Source organism: Hemiscyllium ocellatum, chromosome 10 (assembly GCF_020745735.1).
Source record: "Hemiscyllium ocellatum isolate sHemOce1 chromosome 10, sHemOce1.pat.X.cur, whole genome shotgun sequence".
Classification (NCBI taxonomy): Eukaryota; Metazoa; Chordata; class Chondrichthyes; order Orectolobiformes; family Hemiscylliidae; genus Hemiscyllium; species Hemiscyllium ocellatum.
The window spans coordinates 96,490,976-96,513,679 of record NC_083410.1 but is presented as its reverse complement, the minus strand read 5'-3'; the positions used below and the strand labels follow the sequence as shown (position 1 = coordinate 96,513,679).

The following is a 22,704-nucleotide window of genomic DNA, read 5'->3' as shown; positions in this document are numbered from 1 at the left end:
CCTGTGTTTCAACACCTATCAGCTTTGCCGAGTGTCCCCTGTAGACGTTCCTCTGTCTTCTCTTCTTAGGGCCTCTGCTTCACATCTCTTTGATAAATAAAGGTCCCTTTAAGAAAGCAGGCCTTTCTCTCTCTGGTTGTTGGAGTCAGCTCCTCTTTGCTGCTCTTGGGAACTGTTCAAAATGTCTGATATTTATACCCCAAAACACAGATCATTTCATTAATTTAGTGTTGTCAAAAGGTTATTTTTTTTCACATTCAATTGGATTTTGGCAGCTTGGGGCATAATTTAAACGGATTGGCCACATTCAAATTTGTTTTTGTATCCCAGCAACACAGCTCTTAGCTAGTTGTTTCAATCCACTGTTATGTATTAAATTTTCCAGTACTCTCTGTGTTTCTCCACGTCCTTGCTAGCTTTTCAATTCTCTGAAAAGGATAGTGCTTCCATGTCTTCATAACAAAAAGGATTGAGTTTAAAAGCAGGGAGGTTATGCTGGTGAGGCCACTCCTGGAGTATTGTGTGCAGTTTTGGTCTCCTTCCTTGAGGGACGATGGACTGTCACTGGAGAGGGGGTGCAGAGGGGGTTCACTGGGTTGATTCTGGAGTTGAGGGGGTTGGTTTATGAAGAGAGACTGAGTAGACTGGGATTATATACATTGGAATTCAGAGGAATGAAGGGGGAATCTTAAAGGAACATATAAAATTATGAAGGAAATAGATAAGATAGAATTAGAGAGGATGTTTCCTCTGCTGGGTGAAACTAGGACAAGAGGGCACAGCCTCTGGATTAGGGGGAGCAGACTGAGGACTGAATTGAACAAGAAGATCTTCACCCAGAGGGTTGTAAATCTGTGGAATTCCTTGCCCAGTGAATTGGTTGACACTGCTTCAGTAAACAGTTTTAAAGCTAAGATAGTTTTTTTTTGAACAATAAAGGAATTAAGGGATACTGTGAGAGCGCAGGTAAGTGGAACTGAGTCTACACGTTAGAGATCTCACTGAGTCTACATCTCACAAGTTAACGATTTTGTAATAAATACAGTTCTGGTCGCCATTTTATAGGAAGGATATTATTAAGGAATAGATCAGCCATGATCTTATTGTATAGCAGAGCAGACTCGAAGGGTTTTATGGCCTACTCCTCCTACTCCTAGTTCTTCTATTCTTATTTGCATTTGTGCTTTGAAAAGTCCCACTTTCTAATGACGTGGGTCAAACTGTAACTGAACGCGAGCTGCTTGGAAGTACAGCACTCGCACGACAAATTAATAATGCACCTTTTTAAAAAGGTATATTTAATTTTTGAAATATGTTTAAAATATGGCAGCGTCTGAAGGCAGTTTGGTTTGACACTTCATACAGTTTCACATGCGTGTAGCACCACCTCGCTGTCTTGGTATCTCAGTTGAGAGAATGGAATGCTGGAAAAGCACAGCAGGTCAGGCAGCATCCCAGGAGCAGGAGAGTCCACATTTCAGGCAAAAGCCCTTCATCGAAAGCCCGAAACGTCGACTCTCCTGCCTCTGGGATCTTGCCTGACTTGCTGTGCTTTTCCAGCACCCCACTCTCGACTCTAATCTCCAGCATCTGCACTCCTCGCTGTCTCTTCTCTTGTATCTCACTCAAAACTAACTCGATCACCTTCCCCTCAGTGCAATAAGCTGTTGTCCAGTGTGGGCGAATGCATCCAGCACACAGACGAGATCAAGAGCATCTTGAAACAGCTCACTGACTCCCAGCAGCAACTGCAGGCAGAAGGGGAGCGGCTGATGGATTCCAAGGATCTTCAAGAAGCCAGGGATCTCCACCTGCATTACCAGGTACTGAGCCAGTCTCTGCAAAGAGATGTCTGAATATTTTCCTGAAGGACCCTACCACCAAGAGCCACTGGGGGAAGGGTTTAGCACGCTGGAGACCCTGAGATCATCTCAGAAGTTAAAGATTTCGTAATAAGTACAGTTCTGGTCGCCATTTTATGGGAAGGATATTATTAAACTGGAGCGGTTTCAGGAAAGCTTTAGCAGCATGTTTCCAGGATTGGAGGGTTTGAGATATAAAAATAGATTGAAAAGGCAGGTAGTTTGATCACTGCAGTGGCGGGGAGACCTTATTGAGGTTTATAAAATCATGACAGGTATAGATAAGGTGAATGGCAGGTGTCTTTTTCCTAGGGTGGGGGAGTTCAAAACTAGGGGGCATACTTTTAAGGTGAGAGGAGAAAGTGTTGAAATGGACATGAGGGGTAACTTTTGTTTTATGACGGACTGGGGGTGGACAAAGTCAGAGGTCACACACGACACCAAGTTATAGTCCAACAGGTTTATTTGAAATCACAAGCTTTCAGAGGGCTGCTCCTTCATCAGGCAAGGAACGAGTGGATGCAGGTACAGTTACGATATTTAAAAGACATTTGGATAAGTCCATGAATAAGAAATGTTTGGAGGTATATGGGCCAAGCGCAGGCAGGTGGGTCAGGTTTAGTTTGGGATTATGGTCAGCATGGACTGGTGGGAGTGAAGCGTTGGTTTCTGTGTTGTATGACTCTATGAGTCGGTACTGCCCCTGCAATAGTGCTGCACTCCCTCAGTACTGACCCACCAACTGTGTGACATTCCTTCAGTACTGACCCTGTGACAGTGCAGCATTCTCTCAGTACTGATCCACCAACTGTGTGACACTCCTTCAGTACTGACCCTGTGACAGTGCTGCACTCCCTCAGTACTGGCCCTCTGACAATGCGGCATTCCGTCTGTACTAATCCTCTGACAGTGCAGCACCCCCTCAGTTCTGACCCTCTGACAACGCAGCACTCCTTCAGTATGACCCTCTGACAGTGCAGCACTCCCTCAGTACTGACCCTCTGACAGTGCAGTACTCCGTCAATACTGACCCTCCAACAGTGCAGCACTCCCTCAGTACTGACCCTCCAACAGCGTAGCACTCTCTCAGTGCTGACCCTCCGACTGTGTGATGCTCCCTAGTACTTCCTCTCTGACAGTGTGGCACTCCCTCAGTATTGACCCTCCAACAGTGCGGCACTCCCTCAGCATTGACCCTCCGACAGTGCGGCACTCCTTCAGTACTGACCATCCGACAATGCGGCACTCCCACAGTACTGACCCTCTGACAGTGCAGCACTCCCTCAGTACTGACCCTCTGACAGTGCAGCACTCCCTCAGCACTGACCCTCTGACAGTGCAGCACTCCCTCTGTGCTGACCCTCTGACAGTGCGGCACTCCCTCTGTACTGACCCTCTGACAGTGTGGCACTCCCTCAGCACTGACCCTCCTACAGTGCAACACTCCCTTAGTACTGACCCCTGACAGTGCGACACTCCCTCAGTACTGACCCTCTGACAGTGCAGCACTCCCTGACTACCAACCCTCCAGCAGTATGACATTTCCTCAGTACTAACTCTCTGACAGTGCGTCACTCCCTGAGCACTGACCCTCCTGCAGTGCAACACTCCCTCTGTACTGACCCTCTGACAGTGCCACATTTCCTCAGTACTAAGTCTCTGACAGTGCAGCGCTCCCTCAGCACTGACCCTCTAACAGTGCAACACTCCCTCTGTACTGACCCTCTAACAGTGCGGCACTCCCTCAGTACTGCCCTCTGACAGTGCAGCACTCCCTCAGCACTGACCCTCCAACAGTGCAACACTCCCTCAGTACTGACCCTTTGACAGTGCAACACTCCCTCAGTACTGACCCTCTGACAGTGCAGCACTCCCTCAGTACTAACCCTCCGACAGTGCGGCACTCCCTCAGTACTGACCCTCTGACAGTGCAGCACTCCCTCAGCACTGACCCTCTGACAGTGCAGCACTCCCTCAGTACTGACCCTCCGACAGTGCGGCACTCCCTCAGCACTGACCCTCTGACAGTGCAGCACTCCCTCTGTACTGACCCTCTGACAGTGCAGCACTCCCTCAGTACTGACCCTCCGACAGTGCGGCACTCCCTCAGTACTGACCCTCTGACAGTGCAGCACTCCCTCAGCACTGACCCTCTGACAGTGCAGCACTCCCTCAGCACTGACCCTCTGACAGAGCAGCACTCCCTCTGTACTGACCCTCTGACAGTGCAGCACTCCCTCAGTACCGCTCCACACACACTTTAATACGCCTGCTCACGCAGAACATGATGCTCGAACATTCAGATTCAGAAGTGAAGCTGCAATCAACTAAAGCAACACTGACGGGAGATGTGTGTTTCTACAGTGGAAACGGAATGTATAGTCTTTGGAATTACCGATAAACCTCGGCATTTAGCGATGAATGAGCCTGAAGCCCTTTGCTTTGGTGTTTGAGTCTCATTCATGACAGCTGCCATGCTGTAATGAACCAGGCGTGTCATCTTGCAAATGCCTCGCAACTGTCTGTTACTCTGCTTATTCCCGAAAAACAAACGCCTATGTTTAAATAATGTCAGTCTCCACCCTGGCTCAGCCCAGCTGCAAATAGAAACTCCCATCCATGTTCCTCCAACCTCCAAACGTGACTGCTCTCAACCCCACCCTGCTGGTGTCCAGTCTTTCACCCTCTGTAATTTTCAGCTCATCTGAACCTCCACTGACCCTCAGTGAAACGTGCTCACCCATCGCTCCTGCACACGCTGCCCTACCCGACCTCCGGGCCCAGCATTATTGCTTCCTTGTTTAACATTCTCTGCCTTGTTTCCAAGTCCTTTGATAATCTTGTCCTCACCCCGTCCCTCCCTGTTTGAGTTTGCGCGAAACTCCGACATGCCTGTGTTCCCTGAACTACGAAAGCTTGTCCAAACTCCACACCCTTGTCCCTACATGGCCGTCCATGCTTCAGTCCTCCTGGTCCTGGGCTCTGGACCGTCCTGCCTCCCATCTGGACGTGCTCGAAACTCCCAGCGAGGCCTGGGCTTGACCCGGTTCCCGAGGTTGTCGAAGCGTTCCGAGGTGCTGACGGCGCTATCTAAATGCGTTGTTGAATCTGCAGCAACAAGCGAAACGGCTTGCGGCGAGGAGGCGGGAGGCCCAGCAGCTCCTGGCCCGCGGGAGGGAGTTACATGCGGCTGCTGAGCTCTCTACGTCCTCCCGAGGGGAGCTGCAGAGCCAGGAGGTGGCCCTCCAGGAGACCGAGAGAGCGGCAGATGAACAGCAGAGAGAGCTAGAGGTAAGGAGCGGTCCTGGGGTGGTGCTGCAAACCGGGAGCTGGTGGGTGTTGGGGGGTGTGGAGTGAGGGTCCCATGCATTTACTTCCCCTTGTCCCTGGGGGGGGTGGTGGGTTTGAGAGACCCCAGGGATGGTCCGATGCGACCACGGTGTGCCAGTGGTCGAGGGAGTTGCCATGGAGGGCGGTATCTCATTGAGAAACATGGCAGCTTCATGCCCTCATCCGCCACACTCCCACCTCGAGCCTTGCAGTTGGGGGCTTCCGGGGGGAATCAGGAGGCAAGGCGCTGTCGGCTGAAGACGCCGCTCCTGAACCATTCCCATAGCGAGGACCTTTCTGCCCTCTGGGCTACTGGCCCGCAGTGATGCCCAGCCCCAGTTATGGGAGTTGGCACTGAGAGTGGTGCTGCTGCGCCCAGGAAGGAGGCTCGGCTTGCCCGGTGATTGTCGATGGTGCTTGCCAATGGGAGAGATGGCAGTGCCGTGGCGGGATGACGCGGCAGGGTGGTGGGCGCGAGAGTTGACCTGCTCCTTTTGCCTTGTGCCGAAGGAGACGCTAAACCAATGGCAGCGTTTCGAAGACGAGAAGGCGGAGCTGACGGAATTCCTGAGCCGAGCCGGAATGGGCACGGATCACTCGTTCAGCAGCCTGGAGAGCCTCAGCTCAGAGCTGGAGCAAGCCAAGGTGGGCGTTTGCAGGGGGAGAAATCGGTGCCGTCCTTTATTAATTCCCTCATGGGCTGTGAGTGCTATTGGCTGGCTCAGACTTGTTGTCCTGTTACCCTTGAGCTGAGTGGCTTGCTGGGCCATTTCTGAGGGCGGTTAGGAGCCACTCGCGCACTACTGCGGGTTTGGAGGCCTGGGTAGGCCGCAGCAGGTCAGAATGGCAGCTTTCCTCCTCGAAAGGATATTTGTGTTGCTGAGAAAAGATCCGTTTTGTCAAAACTTCAACAAAAGATTTACTTTTCCAGTAATACTCAAGGTAGGGTGGCACAGTGGTTAGCACTGCTGCCTCACAGTGCCAGAGACCCGGGTTCGATTCCAGCCTTGGGCACACGCTGTGTAGAGTTTGCACATTTTCCCTGTGTCTGTGTGTGGGTTTCCTCTGGGTACTCTGGTTTCCTCCCACAGTCCAAAGATGTGCAAGTTTGGTGAATTAGCTGTGCTAAACTGCCCATAGTTTTCAGGGATGTGTAGGCTAGGTCCATTAGTCAGGTGGCAAATATAAGGTGGGGGGAATGGGTCTGGGTGGGTTACTGCTTGGAGGGTTGGTCTGGACTTGTTGGGCCGAAGGGCCTGTTTCCACACTGTTGGGATACTATGATCTGCACTACCAAATGACGGGACAGGTAGTTCTTCTATGATGTGATGGTTGCTTTCTTATCCAACCCCACGTTATAGAAAAATTGCGCTTTAGAAACAGAGCTTCAAGTGATGGCGTTGTAAATCGTGTTACAGCCAGCACACGTTTCCAAAGTTCATGCCTTAGAAACAGCGTCCCCAGTTTGCCGATTGTGTTACGGCGAGTTTACGTTGATGAAACACCCGCTATAACAGAATCACCCGGAGAGGATACGAGTGAGTCCAAAAGGATTTTGAAATAAAAACAGCCAGTGGCCCTTTCACAGGGCTCACCGTTGCCGAGCAGAGCTGTCATTTCCACTTTGCACGACCCGAATTGTCAATTCCTCCAGCTGGCAGAGTGGGATTTGAGCATCAGGATTACTATCCAGTAGACGCTACCCCTGTGCCACCCAGTCCCCACCTCAGTAACTGTAGAGGTACAGAAATCGATTGATCCAGCCCTAAATATCTATGCAAATAACTTCAAAATGATACACTCCCAACTCAATTCCTTTTTCCTGGCAATGGGAAATTATAAGGATTTCAGTGATACCTTGGGATATTTTCTGTTGCACAGCTATGTTGCGTGGCACGGTGGCTGAATGGTGAGCACTGCCGCCTCACAGTGCCAGGGACCCGGGTTCAATCCCAGCCTTGGGTGATTGTCTGTGTGGAGTTTGCACACTCTTCTTGTATGTGCATGGGCTTCCTCCCACAGACCAAAGATGTGCAGGTTAGGGTGGATTGGCCATGGGAACTGTGGGATTCCAGGCTTAGAGTGTGGGATCCTTCTTGGAGGGCTGGTGTGGATCCAATAGGATTCTGTGAGTGCTTCCCATCCCTGTTGATTGTTTGTACATGCAGGCCTTTTGCAGAGACAGTGAAGATAAGGCAGCTCAGGCTGCGGGTCTCTTACAGACATTGGAAAACCTGAAAGTGGGTCCCAACAGTAAACAGTCCCTGCAGCAACAGTCCAGAATGCTGAGAGACAAGACTGGAAACGTCCAGGCAAACCTGCAAAGCCAGTACGTGATCGTTTGTTTAATTGTTAATTCTCATTATGTTAATGCTTCAGTTATCCAGCTCAACCAGTCCTCCACTCCTCTTTGTCACATGTTCCCTTACCAATCCCATATCCCTTCATTCCCCTTCTCTTCCATCCACCCAATGAACCTATTCCTAATTGTTAACATCGTCTCTGCTCCACTTAGTCACTAGCTCCCAGTTTTGTGGCCCAAGTGTGTAAAAAATACAGTTTTTTTCGTAAATCTCTCCCTCTAGTAGTAGTGAAGTTAATCTCGGGGAATACATTTTGTCAAATGTGGCAGTGAGAATAAAAGGCCAAATTCACAGGGTGCCTGAATCTTAGAATAATAAACTTTCTGTTGTCTATTATAAGGATTAGCTTTTTAGCCCATTGACTTCAATGAGTTCTGCCATTTTAATTTGTTGGCCACACTGTCTCTCTCATGCACACACAGACAAACACACAGATGCGCACGCACGCGCGCATGCACACACACATGCACACACACACACGGACACACACACACACATACACACACACACACACACACATACACACACACACACAGACACAGAGACACACACACAGAGACACACGCACAGACACACACACACATACACACGGACACACACACACACACACACACACACAGACACACACACACACACACACACACAGACACACACAGACACATACACACACAAACACACACACACACAGACACATACACACATACACAGCATATCTGGGTTATTTTTAAAGCTATGATCAATCTTTGATTATTTTACCTCCAAAAATAAACTAATGTCTTTCAGTGTTTTCTCTCTCCTGTTGTAAAACCCCATAGTATAAACAAATGTCCATTAACACTCCAGGAGGCACATACAATTTAACATCATGGTTCTGGAAAGACTGACCTAGTTAATTATTTAATCTCTTCAAAAAAGTAGATTAATACCCACTAGTTTAAAGTCTAAATTCAAAAAAATAGATGCTACTACACATAAATCACATACCCTTTTATCACAACTGTAACGTAGTAAAACGTCACAAAGCAAGACAAAGAAAGGAGATATTCCAACTGTGATAAAGAGTGTCTTAAGGAGCATTTTTAAGGAAAAGAGAGGGATGGCGTGAGTGAGGGAATTCTAGAGCTCAGACCCTGGATGGCGAAGGGACACTTGCCAGGGACAGTGTTCCATGGAGATTATAGGATTGTAGCTCATTGCTGTGTTCGGAGGGATCCTGAAGGGGAAATAACATTGGAGGGAAAATTGTTAAATCAATCTAGTCAGGGGCTGAGAGCCAGTGTACGAATCAACTGATATCTACTTGTATAATAACTAACTGGGGGATTTGTCGTACTCAGTGGCGACCTTTCACACATTTCCATACCTCCACTTCTCCAATAATTCTTCCATGTGACTACTGAACACCCTGGTGAGGCGAGATCTGAAGAACCAACAAGCTGATTTATTTTACTTGTTTGAGCCTGATTTCACTGACAGCCTTCCTTCTTCTGCTGCAGTGTGAAACATCTGGAAGAGATCAGGGCTCTGTGGGCGAGCTTATCAGCGAGCTTCGAGTCACTGGGCCACTGGATGGTGGGAAAACAGAAGGAGCTGAAAGAGGTGGAGGACTGGTCCAGCCCATTGGAGGAAAAGCTTTCCAAAATTAAGGTACCAATCTTAATTGCAGCAACATGTAAAATCATGAGGGGCATGGATGGGGTAACTACGCAAGGTTCACTTCCCCGGAGTGGGGGAGTCCAGAACTAGAGGGCATAGGTCAAAGGTGAGAAGAGACAGATTTAAAAGGGACCTAAGGGGCATCTTTTTCTCACAGAGGGTGGTACGTGTATGGAATGGGCTGCCAGAGGACATGGTGGGGGCTGGTACAAATATAACATTTAAAAGGCACTTGAATGGGTATATGAATAGGAAGGGTTTGGAGGGATATGAGCCAACTGCTGGCAAGTGGGACTAGATTAGTTTAGGATATTTGGTCCGTATGGATGAGTTGGTCTGTTTCCATGCTATATAATAACTGAAAAAAAGATATTAATATATATCAACCACATAACCTTTATCACAACTGTAATGTAGTAAAACCTCACAAAATAGGACAAAGTAGGAGACATTCTGACTGTGATAAAGAGTATGACAGTATGACCTTATAACTTTGAACCCTAACCAGATGAGACAGGAGAGGCAGCAAATTATAGTTTCTCTTCCAAGGTGACAAACAACGATCTAATGTTTGTTCTCGACGCACAGCTTCTTGTGGATGCCGTGGTCTCGAAGTCAAAAGAGATGAAGAGCTTGGAAGAGGAGTCGCAGAAACTGGCCCAGTTTGTCACCTCCGGCGAGATCGCTCGTGTCAAGGCCCGGTTGACCCAAATATCCAGGCAGTGGGAAGATCTCCATCAACGCAGCCAGGAGCTGGGCAGCGAACTGCAGAACCAAGTCTCCCTGCACCAAAAACACGATAAGGCCCTCAAAAAGGTACTGACGCTTCAGGGTCACTCGGTCAGGTTGTGAGTTCGAGCCGTGAGTGAAGCTTTGTGTGTTGCTGCTGGATGTTGAGTGTCTTTAGCTTTGGAGAGGGCAGTGCCTTTGGACGGCACGTTGGCTCACTGATGCCTTACAGCACCAGGAACCCAGGTTTGATTCCACCCTCGGGCCACTGTCTGTGTGGGGTTTGCACATTCACTCTGTGTCTGAGAGGGTTTCCTCCAGATGCTCCGGTTTCCTCTCAGAGTCCAAAAGATGTGCAGGTTAGGGTGGATTGGCCATGCTAAATTGTCCCATAGTGTTCAGGGATGTGCAGGTTAGATGGATTGGCTGTGCTAAATTGTCCCATAGTGCCCAGGGATGTGCAGGTTAGGGTGGATTGGCCATGCTAAATTGTCCCATAGTGCCCAGGGATGTGCAGGTTAGGGTGGATTGTCCATGCAAAATTGTCCCATAGTGCCCAGGGCTATGCAGGTTAGGGTAGATTGTCCATGCAAAATTGTCCCATAGTGCCCAGGGATGTGCAGGTTAGGGTAGATTGTCCATGCTTAATTGTCCCATAGTGCCCAGGGATATGCAGGTTAGATGGATTGGCCATGCTAAATTGTCTCATAGTGTTCAGGGATGTGCAGGTTAGGGTGGATTGTCCATGCAAAATTGTCCCATAGTGTTCAGGGATGTGCAGGTTAGGGGAGATTGTCCATGCTAAGTTGTCCTATAATGCCCAGTGATGTGCAGGTTAGATGGATTGGCCATGCTAAATTGTCCCATAGTGTTCAGGGATGTGCAGGTTAGGGTGGATTGTACATGCTAAATTGCCCAGTGTTCAGGGATGTGCAGGTTAGGGTGGATTGGCCATGCTACGTTGCCCATAGTGTTCAGGGATGTGCAGGTTAGGTGGATTGGCCATGTTAAATTGCCCATTGTGTTCTTAGATGTGCAGGTTAGAGTGAATTGGCCATACTGTCATTTCCAGGGATGTGCAGGCTAGGTTTTGATTTGATTTATATTTTTGATTTGATTTATTTTATTGTCACGTGTACTCAAGTACAAATGTACAGGAGGACAGGGAAAAGTGTGTAATGTTGCCACACAAAGTGCCATCTTAGGTAAAAGTACCTAGGTACAGAATCTTAAGAAGAAAGTTGGATTAGCCATGGGAAATGCACGGTTCCCGGGTAAGGGTAGGGAGTGTGTCTGGATGAAATGGTCTTCGTGGTGGGGTGGGGGAGGAGGTGTCGGTGTGGACTCGCTGGGCCAACTGTCAGGAGTGTGGTGCTGGAGAAACACAGCTAGGTCAGGCAGCATCTGAGGAGCAGGACGTTTCGGGTATAAGCCCTTCATCAAGATCCTGACCTGCTATGCTTTTCCAGCACCACACTCTCGACTCTGATCCCCAACATCTGCATGCTTCCACACTGATTCTGAGCCTAATACCCTTCCAAAAAGATGGAAAAGCAAACAGAATTTTTGCTTGTTAAAAAAATTGATACGCTGATACCAGGAATGGAGGGGCTGTCTTATGAGGAGAGGTTGAGTAGATTGAGTAGTTGTACTCGCTCGAATGTGGAAGAATGAGTGGTGACCTTAATTGAATTGTGCTTCCGGGATCTTGCAGAGTAGATGCTGAGAAATTGTTTCCCTGCGTGGGAAATTCTAACACCAGAGGATATCATCTTAGAATGAGGAGTCACACATTTAATGCAGAGATGAGGAGGAATTTCTTCTGTTAGATGGTAGGGAATCTGTGGAATTCTACATCACAGAGAGCTGCTGAAGCTGTTTCCATGGTTGAGATCGGCAGGTTTTTAATCAGTAAGGGAATCAAAGGGTGTGGGCCAAAGGCAGGGCAGTGGAGTTGAAGATTATCAGGACAGGCCATGACCTTATTAAATGGCGGAGCAGACTGGATGGGCTGAATGGTCTATTTCTGCTCCTGCACCTGATGGTCACCAACAATGCATTACACACACACAACACACACACACACACACACACTCTCATACACATACATAACACAACATTCATATACACACACACACACACACACACACGCACTCATACACACACATAACACCACACTCATATACACACACACACTCATACACATACATAACACCACACTCACACACGCACACACACCACACACACACAGACACACGCACAACACACACACATCATACACACCCACACCACAGACACACACACATACCACACGCACACACACAGACACACACACCACACACACACACACCCACACGCACCACACACACCCACACACCCACAACCCCCCTCCACACACACAGACAGACAGACACGCACACACACCCACACACACACATAACACCACACTCATATACACATACACACACTCATACACATACATAACACCACACTCACACACGCACACACACCACACACACACAGACACACGCACAACACACACACATCATACACACCCACACCACACACACACACAGACACACACACCACACATACACACCCACACGCACCACACACACCCACACACCCATAACTCCCCTCCACACACACAGACAGACAGACACGCACACACACCCACACACACCACACACACAGACGCACACACACCACACACACAGACACACACACACTATACACACCCATACCACACGCACGCACACACACCACACACATACCCATACACACACACCACACACACCCACACACCCGCACACCCACAATCCCCCCTCCACACACACAGAGACAGACACACACACACACCCACACACACAGACACACACACACCACACACACATACAGACACACACCCGCCCCCCCCCCACACACACACCCACACATATCACACATACATACAGACACACACACCCACAGCCCCCTTCCACAAACACCCACAACCCCCCCCCCACCTTATCACACACCCACACACACACCTACACACACAGACAAGCTTTAGATGCCAAACTCTACTGCAAAGTGAAGGCATGTGAAAAATCTTCGTCTTCTTTAAATCAATCCTTAAACTTTTGCTTTATTGAATCAGGCGATCTTGTATTTACTTCCTTTGTTCTTTTTCCCCACTGTTTGCAGGTTCAGCAGTCACTGATGGACATAGAGGCCACCTTGATGGGGAGAAGCAACAAATGCTCCTCTGCAGAGGAAGCTAATCGGCTGATACAGGCACACCAGGTATGGAGGGGCATGGTTGGCTTGGGGGGAATGGCTGAGACACCAAAGTGAGGGATTCCAGTTCTTGTGACAAAATAATTTGGAAGGAGGCTTGCAAGAGCTTACGCAAAGTTCTATATAGAATCCCTGCAATGTGGAAGTGGGCCATTTGGCCCATCAAGCCCCTTGATCAGCATCCCACCCAGTTTCACCCTGTTCCCATAATTCTGCATTCCCCATGGCTAATCCACTAAGCCTGCACGTTGGTCATGGAATTCCTACAGTGTGGAAACAGGCCCATTGAGTCATACCAACCCTCTGGAGAGCAACACACCCAGACTGACCACTTTACACTAGCCCTACATTTCCCATCGCCAACCCACCCAACTTTGGACTGTGGGAGGAAACCCACACAGACAACATGCAAACTCCACACAGACAGTCACCTGAGGCTGGAATTGAACCTGGGTCCCTGGTACTGTGAGGCAGTAGTGAGCCACTACATTGCCCCAAATATATATAATTCACGGATCCAGCAATAATAAGTTTTATTGTTGATCTACAGCGATGGGGCCATCACTGGCTAGATGAGTTTTTATTGTCTAGCCCTGATTGCCCTGGAGACGGTGGTCGGTGAGCTGCCCCCTTAAGCTGCCCCCTTAAGCTGCCCCCTTAAGCTGCCACAAGTCTCTGCGTGTTAAGTGAAAGAGCAGTGCCTTATTATCCATACCGTTATGGGATGTGTTTCTTTTATACCAGAAACCAAAAACATTAGACATTAATTATATTTTCTCAATTGTACTTCATGGAATATTTCTAATCCGGCTGAGTGTACACAAACCAAATCCTTTGATACCGCATTTTTAAAATGCAGCACTTTTATTCAGAATCTCCTTCCGCACTTGAATAATGTAACAGTCCTTCCAGACGTTGCTATCCCATTTAAAACCTGCCTTTGTGCATGAATAAAAGATATGGCTGCTGCATTACAAAATATAAAGGCCTGTTCAAGCTCTTTTTCTATTGACTAATTTTCATTTTGGCTCTCTCTGTGTTTGACCTGCACCTGCACTCTCCTGTATCGTGGCTAATGGAGTTGGGAGGATTTTAAATTCCACCGCTGATATAATGTGGTCATGGAGTGGAATTTTCAATTATTTTCATTTCTACAGTGCTTTACTTTCTTTCAAATCCTTCCACTTGTAAAAATTCCGTCTGATTTTATATTCTGTTATATTTCTGTTGCACAACAGCAATTGTGATCTGAATTCTGTAGATGAAAATGTCCATGGACAATGCACAATCCATGGAAGGTGTTGTTGTTTTTTTGTTGGAAGTGAGTTTTCCCCCTGCTCTGCTCTGCTGCAGGAGTTCTGTCAGACCATTGAGCAGATAAAGACCCCAATGGCGTCGCTCTCAACAACTGTCCGCAGAGTCAGCAACAAGGACGAAGCTGCTCAGGAACTGAACGCTCTGCAGCAGAAGTACGAGAGGGTGCAAGATCAGGCCCAGCAAGTACAGGTGGTGCTGGAAGACCTGTTGTTGCTCTGGCAGAAGTGAGTAACGCCGTCAAATTCTCATCCATGCCATTGTTAGAGCTTTTGTGGAGAATGACTAACAGATCTCTCACACACGCACACAAACACCAACATATATCTCTCACACTCAAACATTTCTTACACACACACACCTCGTGCATATACACTTCTTATACATATGCACACACCTCTCACACATATACACCTCTCACACATTTCCACCTCTTATATATATGCACACACCTTTCACACATATATACCTCTTATACATAGGCACATACCTCTCACACATATACTCCTCTTATATATATGCACACACCTTTCACACATATATACCTCTTATACATAGGCACATACCTCTCACACATATACTCCTCTTATATATATGCACATCCTCTCACACATATACACCTCTTATACATATGCACACACCTCTCACACATATACACCTTTTACACAGACACACAAACACACACCTCACACACACCTCTTACACACACACACAGTTTCACACATACACTGCTCACACACACACGTTACACACAAACACACACACCTCTCTCTCACACACACCTCACACACACCTCTCACATTCATCCACCTCTCGCTCATGTACACACTCACATGCACACACACACCACTCATACACACCTCTCACATTCACACATACCTCTCACATCCACACACACCTCTCTCTTTCCCACACACACACTCTCACACATGCACACACACTTCTCACACACCCATCTTACACATACACACCTCGTAAACATAGACTCACGCACACACCTCTCTCACACACACATTTTACACAAATACACACACACCTCTCATAGACACACACCTTTCTCACATACATAACTCTTACATGCACACACCTCTCATACATCCATGCACACCTACCCAACCTACACACACCTCTAAACACAGTGTTCATACACATATATATCTCATCTACACATTTTCTCTCTCTCTGTCTGACACACACACGCACCCAACCACCCCCATACTCACTCTCTCTCTTTCACACCCCCATACACACATCACACACACACAACACATACATACACAACACATACATACACAGCCACACACACACACTCACAGCCACACACACACAGCCCACACACACACATATACACACACACTCACAGCCACACGGCACACACACACACACACACCAGCTGGCTGCTGGCTGTTCTATCATCATGTGGCCCAGCTGACAGTTTGAGACCTTTGAGACATTCCCTTCTGCTCCTGAAGGCCTTGCCGATAATTGTCCAAATCTTGAAGAGTTTTGATTGGCTAGATTTAGGGAAACTTGTCCCACTGGCGGGGTTGGGTGCGGGATGGGGGGTGTCAATAGTCAGAGGACATCGATTTAAGGCAATTTCCCAAAGAATTAATGGGGGAGGGGTGGAGCAGTGAATAGAATCCTTGTTTTACCCAGCTCTGCATGGAAGGATATTGGGAGCAAGTTTGATAACCACTTCTCTGAAAGGGCGCTGGAGAAATGCCGGAAAGGAAATGTGTACAGGAGTTTGAGCAAAAGGAATTAAAAACAGGACAAAGTATTTAAGCCTTTCAAAGGGTTAGCAAAGACACAAATAGTGGGTTGGATCTACTTGGTCTTTGCTGTTTGATACCGTGACATAATGAGATATTTTGAATATTGTTGAGAGTTCTGCCAAACTCTCATGAGACCAAAGAAATCTCACGGTGTTCTTTCTTCAGAGGAAGACCGAACTCTCACCTTCATCCAATTGATCTTAAGAACACCCATTCACATGCTCTCTGCTTTTCATTGAGATACACTGATTGAGAGCACTGCAGTGTACATGCACGTTACACAATGAATATCGTGTGTTGCTTGATGAGACAGGTTCGATTGTAATTCTTTAAGCAAAATTGGCTAAAAGAAAACTTGACGTAGAAAAGTTTCCAGGGCTTTGGGGAGAGAGGGGAGGTGTGGCACTTGGCATAAACCTGGTGGACCAAATGGCTCCATCTAGCAGGAAGGGTCTGCAGTTGTAAAGGGGATTTGTTCACCTTTGTTGAATTTACAGTTGCAATCTCGAGGTCTGGGGCTATGTACTTTGCTGTTCCTTGCTTTGTAATACTTGGGTTTTGTTGGAATCAGGTATGAGAAGGACCTGTCCAGTTTTGTCTCCTGGCTTGAAAGGCATGAGACAATCACAAGCTCCTGGTCTCCCTACCTCCCTTCTGACCAAGCCAAGCTGCAAAATGAAGTGCACGCTCTGAAGGTATGTTCTGTATGTAGCTGCAAGTGTTTACGAAGCAATCGGTGTGCAGAGACCCGGGGATTGTACGATCAAGATCTCAATGGGAAGCCACAATGCAGCTTGAGTGAGCGCTTGTATTCAGAACCCTTATGCAGTGCTGCCCACTGTATCTACACAATTAACTATCGCCCTTCACAAAGCATAAGACCCTTCTCTGAACTTGCAGATTTTGATCACGGTTTATTGCCTTGGTGAGGAACCATTGTCATTATGTTTCGGAATGCTTCGCTGCTTTTGTGTCAATTGCGATGTTATGGACTAGACCAAACCCTGTCAAAGTTCAGAGGATGGTCTAAATCCTAACTTTCTGTTAACTTAAAGGTAAATGTCAGGTGTTGCAATTCAACTGGTCAAATTACCAGCAAAACATTCACTATAGTTAAAATACAACGAAAGAAAGAAGGAATTGGAATAACTTCACTGGAAAACTGAACAGAATAACAGATGCAGTCATTATTACTAATTAACTGTTCAAATATAGTAACATCCCATAAATACATCCTTGGCAAAAGGTAAATTCAGATACAGATGGTCTCACGTGCAATTCTCTAATCCAGGAGCTAAAAGATCACACAACACCAGGTTATAGTCCGACAGGTTTATTTGGAAGTACAAGCTTTCAGGCTGCTGCTACGTATTAATATGTACATATTAATGAATGTACATATTAATGAATCAAAGCCTGCAACCCATTCTCAGTGATTAAAGACTTAACAGCAATCTACGTTTGTTCAATACATCGCATCAGTTATACGACACTTTGATCTTTTGCTATAAATTCTGTGTCCTACGATCCTGCCCCACTAGCTACTTGATGAAGGAACAGTGCTCTGAAAGCTTGTAGTTCCAAATAAACCTGTCGGACTATAAACCTGGCGTTGTGTGATTTTTAACTTTGTTTGCCTCAGTCCAACACCGACACCTCCACATCATGGCTAATCCAGGAGGAAAGAACATCAAAAGACAGTTCTGAGAGAGAGAAAACGCCAGCCTTCAGTCGTAGCAAAGAGAGATGTGGCACTTTCTCACAACCCCAAAAGCTTCTGCTGAAAGCTAAAGATCCGGCTAGAGCATGACCACACCCACTCAGGCTGCTTCTATTGTTCAAACCTTATTAAAAAAAACTGAGGCTTCACAAGCTGTTTCCAACTAGACAGCTCAACACCTCAGTCTTAAAACTTAAAAAAAAACAAGATAACCTCTTTAAGGCACAACATCATCACTGTAATGAGATTCTGATGATGTCCCTTGGTGGCCTAAGCAGAGCAGCAGAGGGAACTATCTAATTGGTTAGAAAGGGAAATCTAAGAAAGTAATTTATTTATAGGGCTCCTTTTGCACTTCAAAACCAATTGCAGCTGATTAGATTCCCTACAGTGTGAAAGCAGACCCTTCAGCCCAACAAGTCCACACCAACCCTCTGAAGAGTAACCCACCCCAGTCCCCTCTGACTAGTGCACCTAACACTCGGGGCAATTTAACGTGGCCAACCCACCCTAACCTGCACATCTTTGGACTGTGGGAGGAAACCCGCACAGACACAGGGAGAATGTGCAAACTCCACACAGATAGTCACCCAAGGCTGGAAGCGAACCTGGGACCCTGGTGCTGGGAGGCAGTAGTGCTGACCACTGAGCTACTGGTATACCTTTGGAGCATAATCGCTGTTGTAACATGAGAAACAGTGCAGTTAGTCAGCACAAACATTGAGACTCGAACCAAAGCAGCATTGGGATGATGACAAGACAATATGTGACATTGAGGGAGGAATATGCCAAGACACTGGGAGACAGCCTCCTCTCTTATTCTGATAGGATCACGAGATCGTTTACATCCATCTGAGAGTACAGGGGTAGGGCCAGGGCTCGGTTTAATGGCTTAAGTGTTAGATATACCTCCAATAGTGTAAGACTATGTGGTCAGCCAGGTTTAGACTGAGGAGGGAGTCTTCAGCCTTCTGACTCTGAATGGGTTGCCCTATTTTTGGATTAACATAAATAAGGTTGAAGCCATCGTCCTCATCATTGTTCCTGGCCGATACAGCTCCCGAAATGAGTTCATTAGCAGTACATATATCAAATTTGAGTTTCTGATAACTGTAGTGAATAATTCAAATGCCATGGAATGTTCTGAATAAGCTCATCCCTGACTCTTTGTTTCCGTGGCGACAGTTAAGAAGGTCTGACAGGTCTTCAAAGAGTCATCTAACTGTACAGTACAGAAACAGACCATTCTGTCCATACCCTAACCTAATCTAGTCCCATTTGCCAATATTTGGCCCATATCCCTCTAAACCCTTCCTATTCATATACCCATCCAGATGCCTTTTAAATGTTGCAATTGTACCAGCCTCCACCACTTCCTCTGGCAGCTCAGTCCATACATGCATCACCCTCTGTGTGCAAAAGTTGCCCCATAGGTCCCCTTTAAATCTTGCCATTCTCATCTTAAAACTATGCTGTCTAGTTTTGGACCCCCGTATCCCAGGGAAAAGACTTGATTATTTACCCTATCCATGCCTCTCATGATTTTAGAAATCTCTAGAAAGCCACCCCTCAGCCTCCGACGCTCCAGGGAAAACAGCCCCAGCCTGTTCAGCCTCTCCCTATAGCTCAAACCCTCCAACCCTGGCAGCATCCTTGTCAATCTTTTCTGAACCCTTTCAAGTTTCACAACATCCTTCCTATAGCAGGGAGACCAGAATTGCACACAGTATTCCAAGGTGGCCTAACCAGCGTCTGTGCAGCCGCAACATGATCTCCTATTGGCTACACTCAGTGCACTGTCAAAGGAAGTGCACCAAATGCCTTCTTCACTATCCTGTCTCCCTGCGACTCCACTTTCAAAGACCCGTGACCCCACATCTGTCCTGTGTACTGATTTCTCCCTGTCCCCACAGGAGCTGCAGTCTGAGGTAATGTCCCAGGAGTCGGTCCACAGGAGTATCGTCACACAAGGCAAGGCTTTGTACCCAACCACCTCAGAAGAGAATGTGAAGGCGATGAAGTCAAACTTACAACAGCTGGACAAGAGGTGGCAGACTCTGTCCCACGCTGTCAAGAAACGGTGAGATTAATTGTGTGTTTCTGCACTTCTATTTTTAGATCGGTGATTTTTTTGGAGGGCCATGCTGGATTTCTTTTTAACGATGATATATTACAAAAGTATTCACTGTGGGCGTTGCTGGCTGTGCCAACATTTTTTTTGCCCATCCCTAATTGCCCTTGAGATGGTGGTGGTGAGCTGCCATCTTGAATCGTTGCAGTCCATGTGCTGTAGATAGACACGCGACACCCTTAGGGAGGGAATTCCAGGATTGTGGATTGACCTATGGCAGGTGGACTCCAGGGTTTCAAGAAGCCAGCTCACCACCACCTTCTCAAGGGCAACTAGGGACAGGCAATAAACCCTGGGCCGAGTCACGAGTGAATGAAATCAATAAATTAATTTGAAATCTGTATAGATCATTGATTTTGCTTCTGCTGGAGTACCGTGTCTCGCTTTGCACAGCACATTTTAGGAAGGATATGACAGTATTACTGAGAGTGGAGAACAATATGAGGAAGACGGTTCCAGGAATGAGGAAGACGGTTCCAGGAATGAGGAATGCCAACTGCATGGCTAGATTGGAGTTGCTGAGGCCATTCTGCAGTGAGACGAGGAGATTTGATAGTGGGAGTCAAAAGAGCTGTGGACAGAGGAGACAGAGAGAAACCATTCCTGTTGGCAGAGGGTCAAGAGGCAGAAGTCATAGATTTAAGGCGACTGGAAATAAGAAGCATAGGGGACATGAGGAAAAATGTTCTTGTTCAGCAAGTGGTTAGGGACTGGAAACAAATTCTCCTGAGACTTTCAAAAGAGAACTTGATCATTACTGTACTCGCTGGACCATGGGGATGGTGGGACCGTGAGGTAATGGGACCATGAGGGTAATGGGACCATGGGGGTAATGGGACCATAGGGTAGTGGGACCATGGGGTAGTGGAACCATGAGGGTAATGGGACAATGGGGGTAATGGGACCATAGGGTAGTGGGACCATGGGGTAGTGGGACCATGGGGGTAATGGGACCATAGGGTAGTGGGACCATGGGGTAGTGGAACCATGAGGGTAGTGGGACCATGGGGTAGTGGAACCATGAGGGTAATGGGACCATGGGGGTAATGGGACCATAGGGTAGTGGGACCATGGGGTAGTGGAACCATGAGGGTAGTGGGACCATGGGGGTAATGGGACCATGTGGGTAGTAGGACCATGGGGTAATGTGACATGGGGTAGTGGGACCATGGGGGTAATGGGACCTTGGGGGTAATGGGACCATGGGGTAGTGGGACCATGAGGATAGTAGGACCGTGAGGGTAGTGGGACCATGGGGGTAGTGGGACCATGGGGTAGTGGGACAATGGGGTAGTGGGACCATGGGGGTAATGGGACCATGGGGGTAGTGGGACTATGAGGGTAGTGGGGCCATGAGGGTCGTGGGACCTTGGGGGTGGTGGGACCTGGGGATGGTAGGACCATGGGGGTGGTGGGACCATGAGGATAATGGGACCATGGGGTAGTGGGTCCATGGGGGTAATGGGAACATGGGAGTAATGGGACCATGGGGTAGTGGGACCATGGGGGTAATGGGATAATCGGGGTAGTGGGACCATGAGATTAATGGGACCAGGGGGTAATGAGACTATGAGGGTTGTGGGACCATGAGGGTCATGGGACCATGGGTGTGGTGGGACCATGGGGTTAATGGGACAATGGGAGTAGTGGGACAATGGGGGTAGTGGGAGCATGAGGGTAATGGGACCATGGGGGTAGTGGGACAATGGGGGTAGTGGGACCATGAAGGTAGTGGGACCATGGAGGTAGTGGGACAATGGGAGTGGTGGGACCATAAGGGTAGTGACACCTTAGAGTAGTGGGATCATTGGGATGGTGGGACCATGGGGGTAGTGGGACAATGGGGGTGGTGGGACCATGTGGGTGGTGAGACCATGGGGGTAGTGGAGCCATGAGGGTCGTGGGACAATGGGAGTAGTAGGACCATGGGGGTGGTGGGATCATGGGGTAGTGGGACCGTGAGAGTAATGAGACCATGGGTTAGTGGGACCATGAGGGTGGTGGGAACATGGAATAGTGGGACCATGGGGGTAGTGGGACAATGGGGATAGTGGGACAATGGGGGTGGTGGGACCATAGGGGTATTGGGACCATGAGGGTAATGGGACAATGGGGGTAGTGGGACAATAGGGGTAGTGGGACCATGAGGGTATTGGGACCATTGGGGTAGTGGGACAATGGGGGTTGTGGGATCATGAGGGTAGTGGGACAATGGGCATGGTAGGACCATGAGGGTAGTGGGGCCATGAGAGTAGTGGGACCATGGGGGTGGTGGGACCATGGGGGTAGTGGGACCATGGGGTAGTGGGACCATGAGGGTAGTGGGACAATGGGGATAATGGGGCAATGGGGGTAATGGGACCATGGGGGTGGTGGGACCATGGGGGTAGTGGAACCATGAGGGTAGTGGGACCATGGGGGTAATGGGACCATGAGGATAGTAGGACCATGAAGGTAGTGGGACCATGGGGGTAGTGGGACCATGGGGTAGTGGGACAATGGGGTAGTGGGACCATGGGGGTAATGGGATCATGGGGGTAGT

At 48.1% G+C, this 22,704-nt stretch overlaps 2 protein-coding genes across 2 annotated transcripts in view; both read left to right on the top strand.

Annotated features, from left to right (window-relative positions):
* Positions 1-9,201, top strand: part of LOC132819587 (nesprin-1-like) — a 182,456-nt gene extending 173,255 nt beyond the window's left edge. The window contains exons 27-31 of the mRNA XM_060831158.1: positions 1,656-1,823; positions 4,977-5,153; positions 5,703-5,837; positions 7,361-7,531; positions 9,052-9,201. Of these exons, the coding sequence (XP_060687141.1) occupies positions 1,656-1,823; positions 4,977-5,153; positions 5,703-5,837; positions 7,361-7,531; positions 9,052-9,201 (801 nt within the window). The remainder of the gene's footprint in view (positions 1-1,655; positions 1,824-4,976; positions 5,154-5,702; positions 5,838-7,360; positions 7,532-9,051) is intronic.
* A 577-nt stretch (positions 9,202-9,778) lies between these two features.
* LOC132819586 (nesprin-1-like) lies at positions 9,779-19,182 on the top strand. The gene is made up of 5 exons (XM_060831157.1): positions 9,779-10,027; positions 13,127-13,225; positions 14,573-14,760; positions 16,883-17,006; positions 19,048-19,182. Exons 1-5 carry the CDS (start codon positions 9,779-9,781, stop codon positions 19,180-19,182), a joined length of 795 nt encoding a protein of 264 aa, XP_060687140.1.
* The last annotated feature ends 3,522 nt before the right edge of the window (positions 19,183-22,704 follow it).

What these genes read in the sequence shown, in the direction of transcription:
- LOC132819586 (XM_060831157.1), top strand. Translation starts at nt 9,779, where the DNA reads ATGTTTGTTCTCGACGCACAGCTTCTTGTGGATGCCGTGGTCTCGAAG. An exon ending in ACGATAAGGCCCTCAAAAAG is followed by an intron (nt 10,028 to 13,126) that starts GTACTGACGCTT and finishes CACTGTTTGCAG; the next exon opens with GTTCAGCAGTCACTGATGGA. An exon ending in CTGTTGTTGCTCTGGCAGAA is followed by an intron (nt 14,761 to 16,882) that starts GTGAGTAACGCC and finishes TGTTGGAATCAG; the next exon opens with GTATGAGAAGGACCTGTCCA.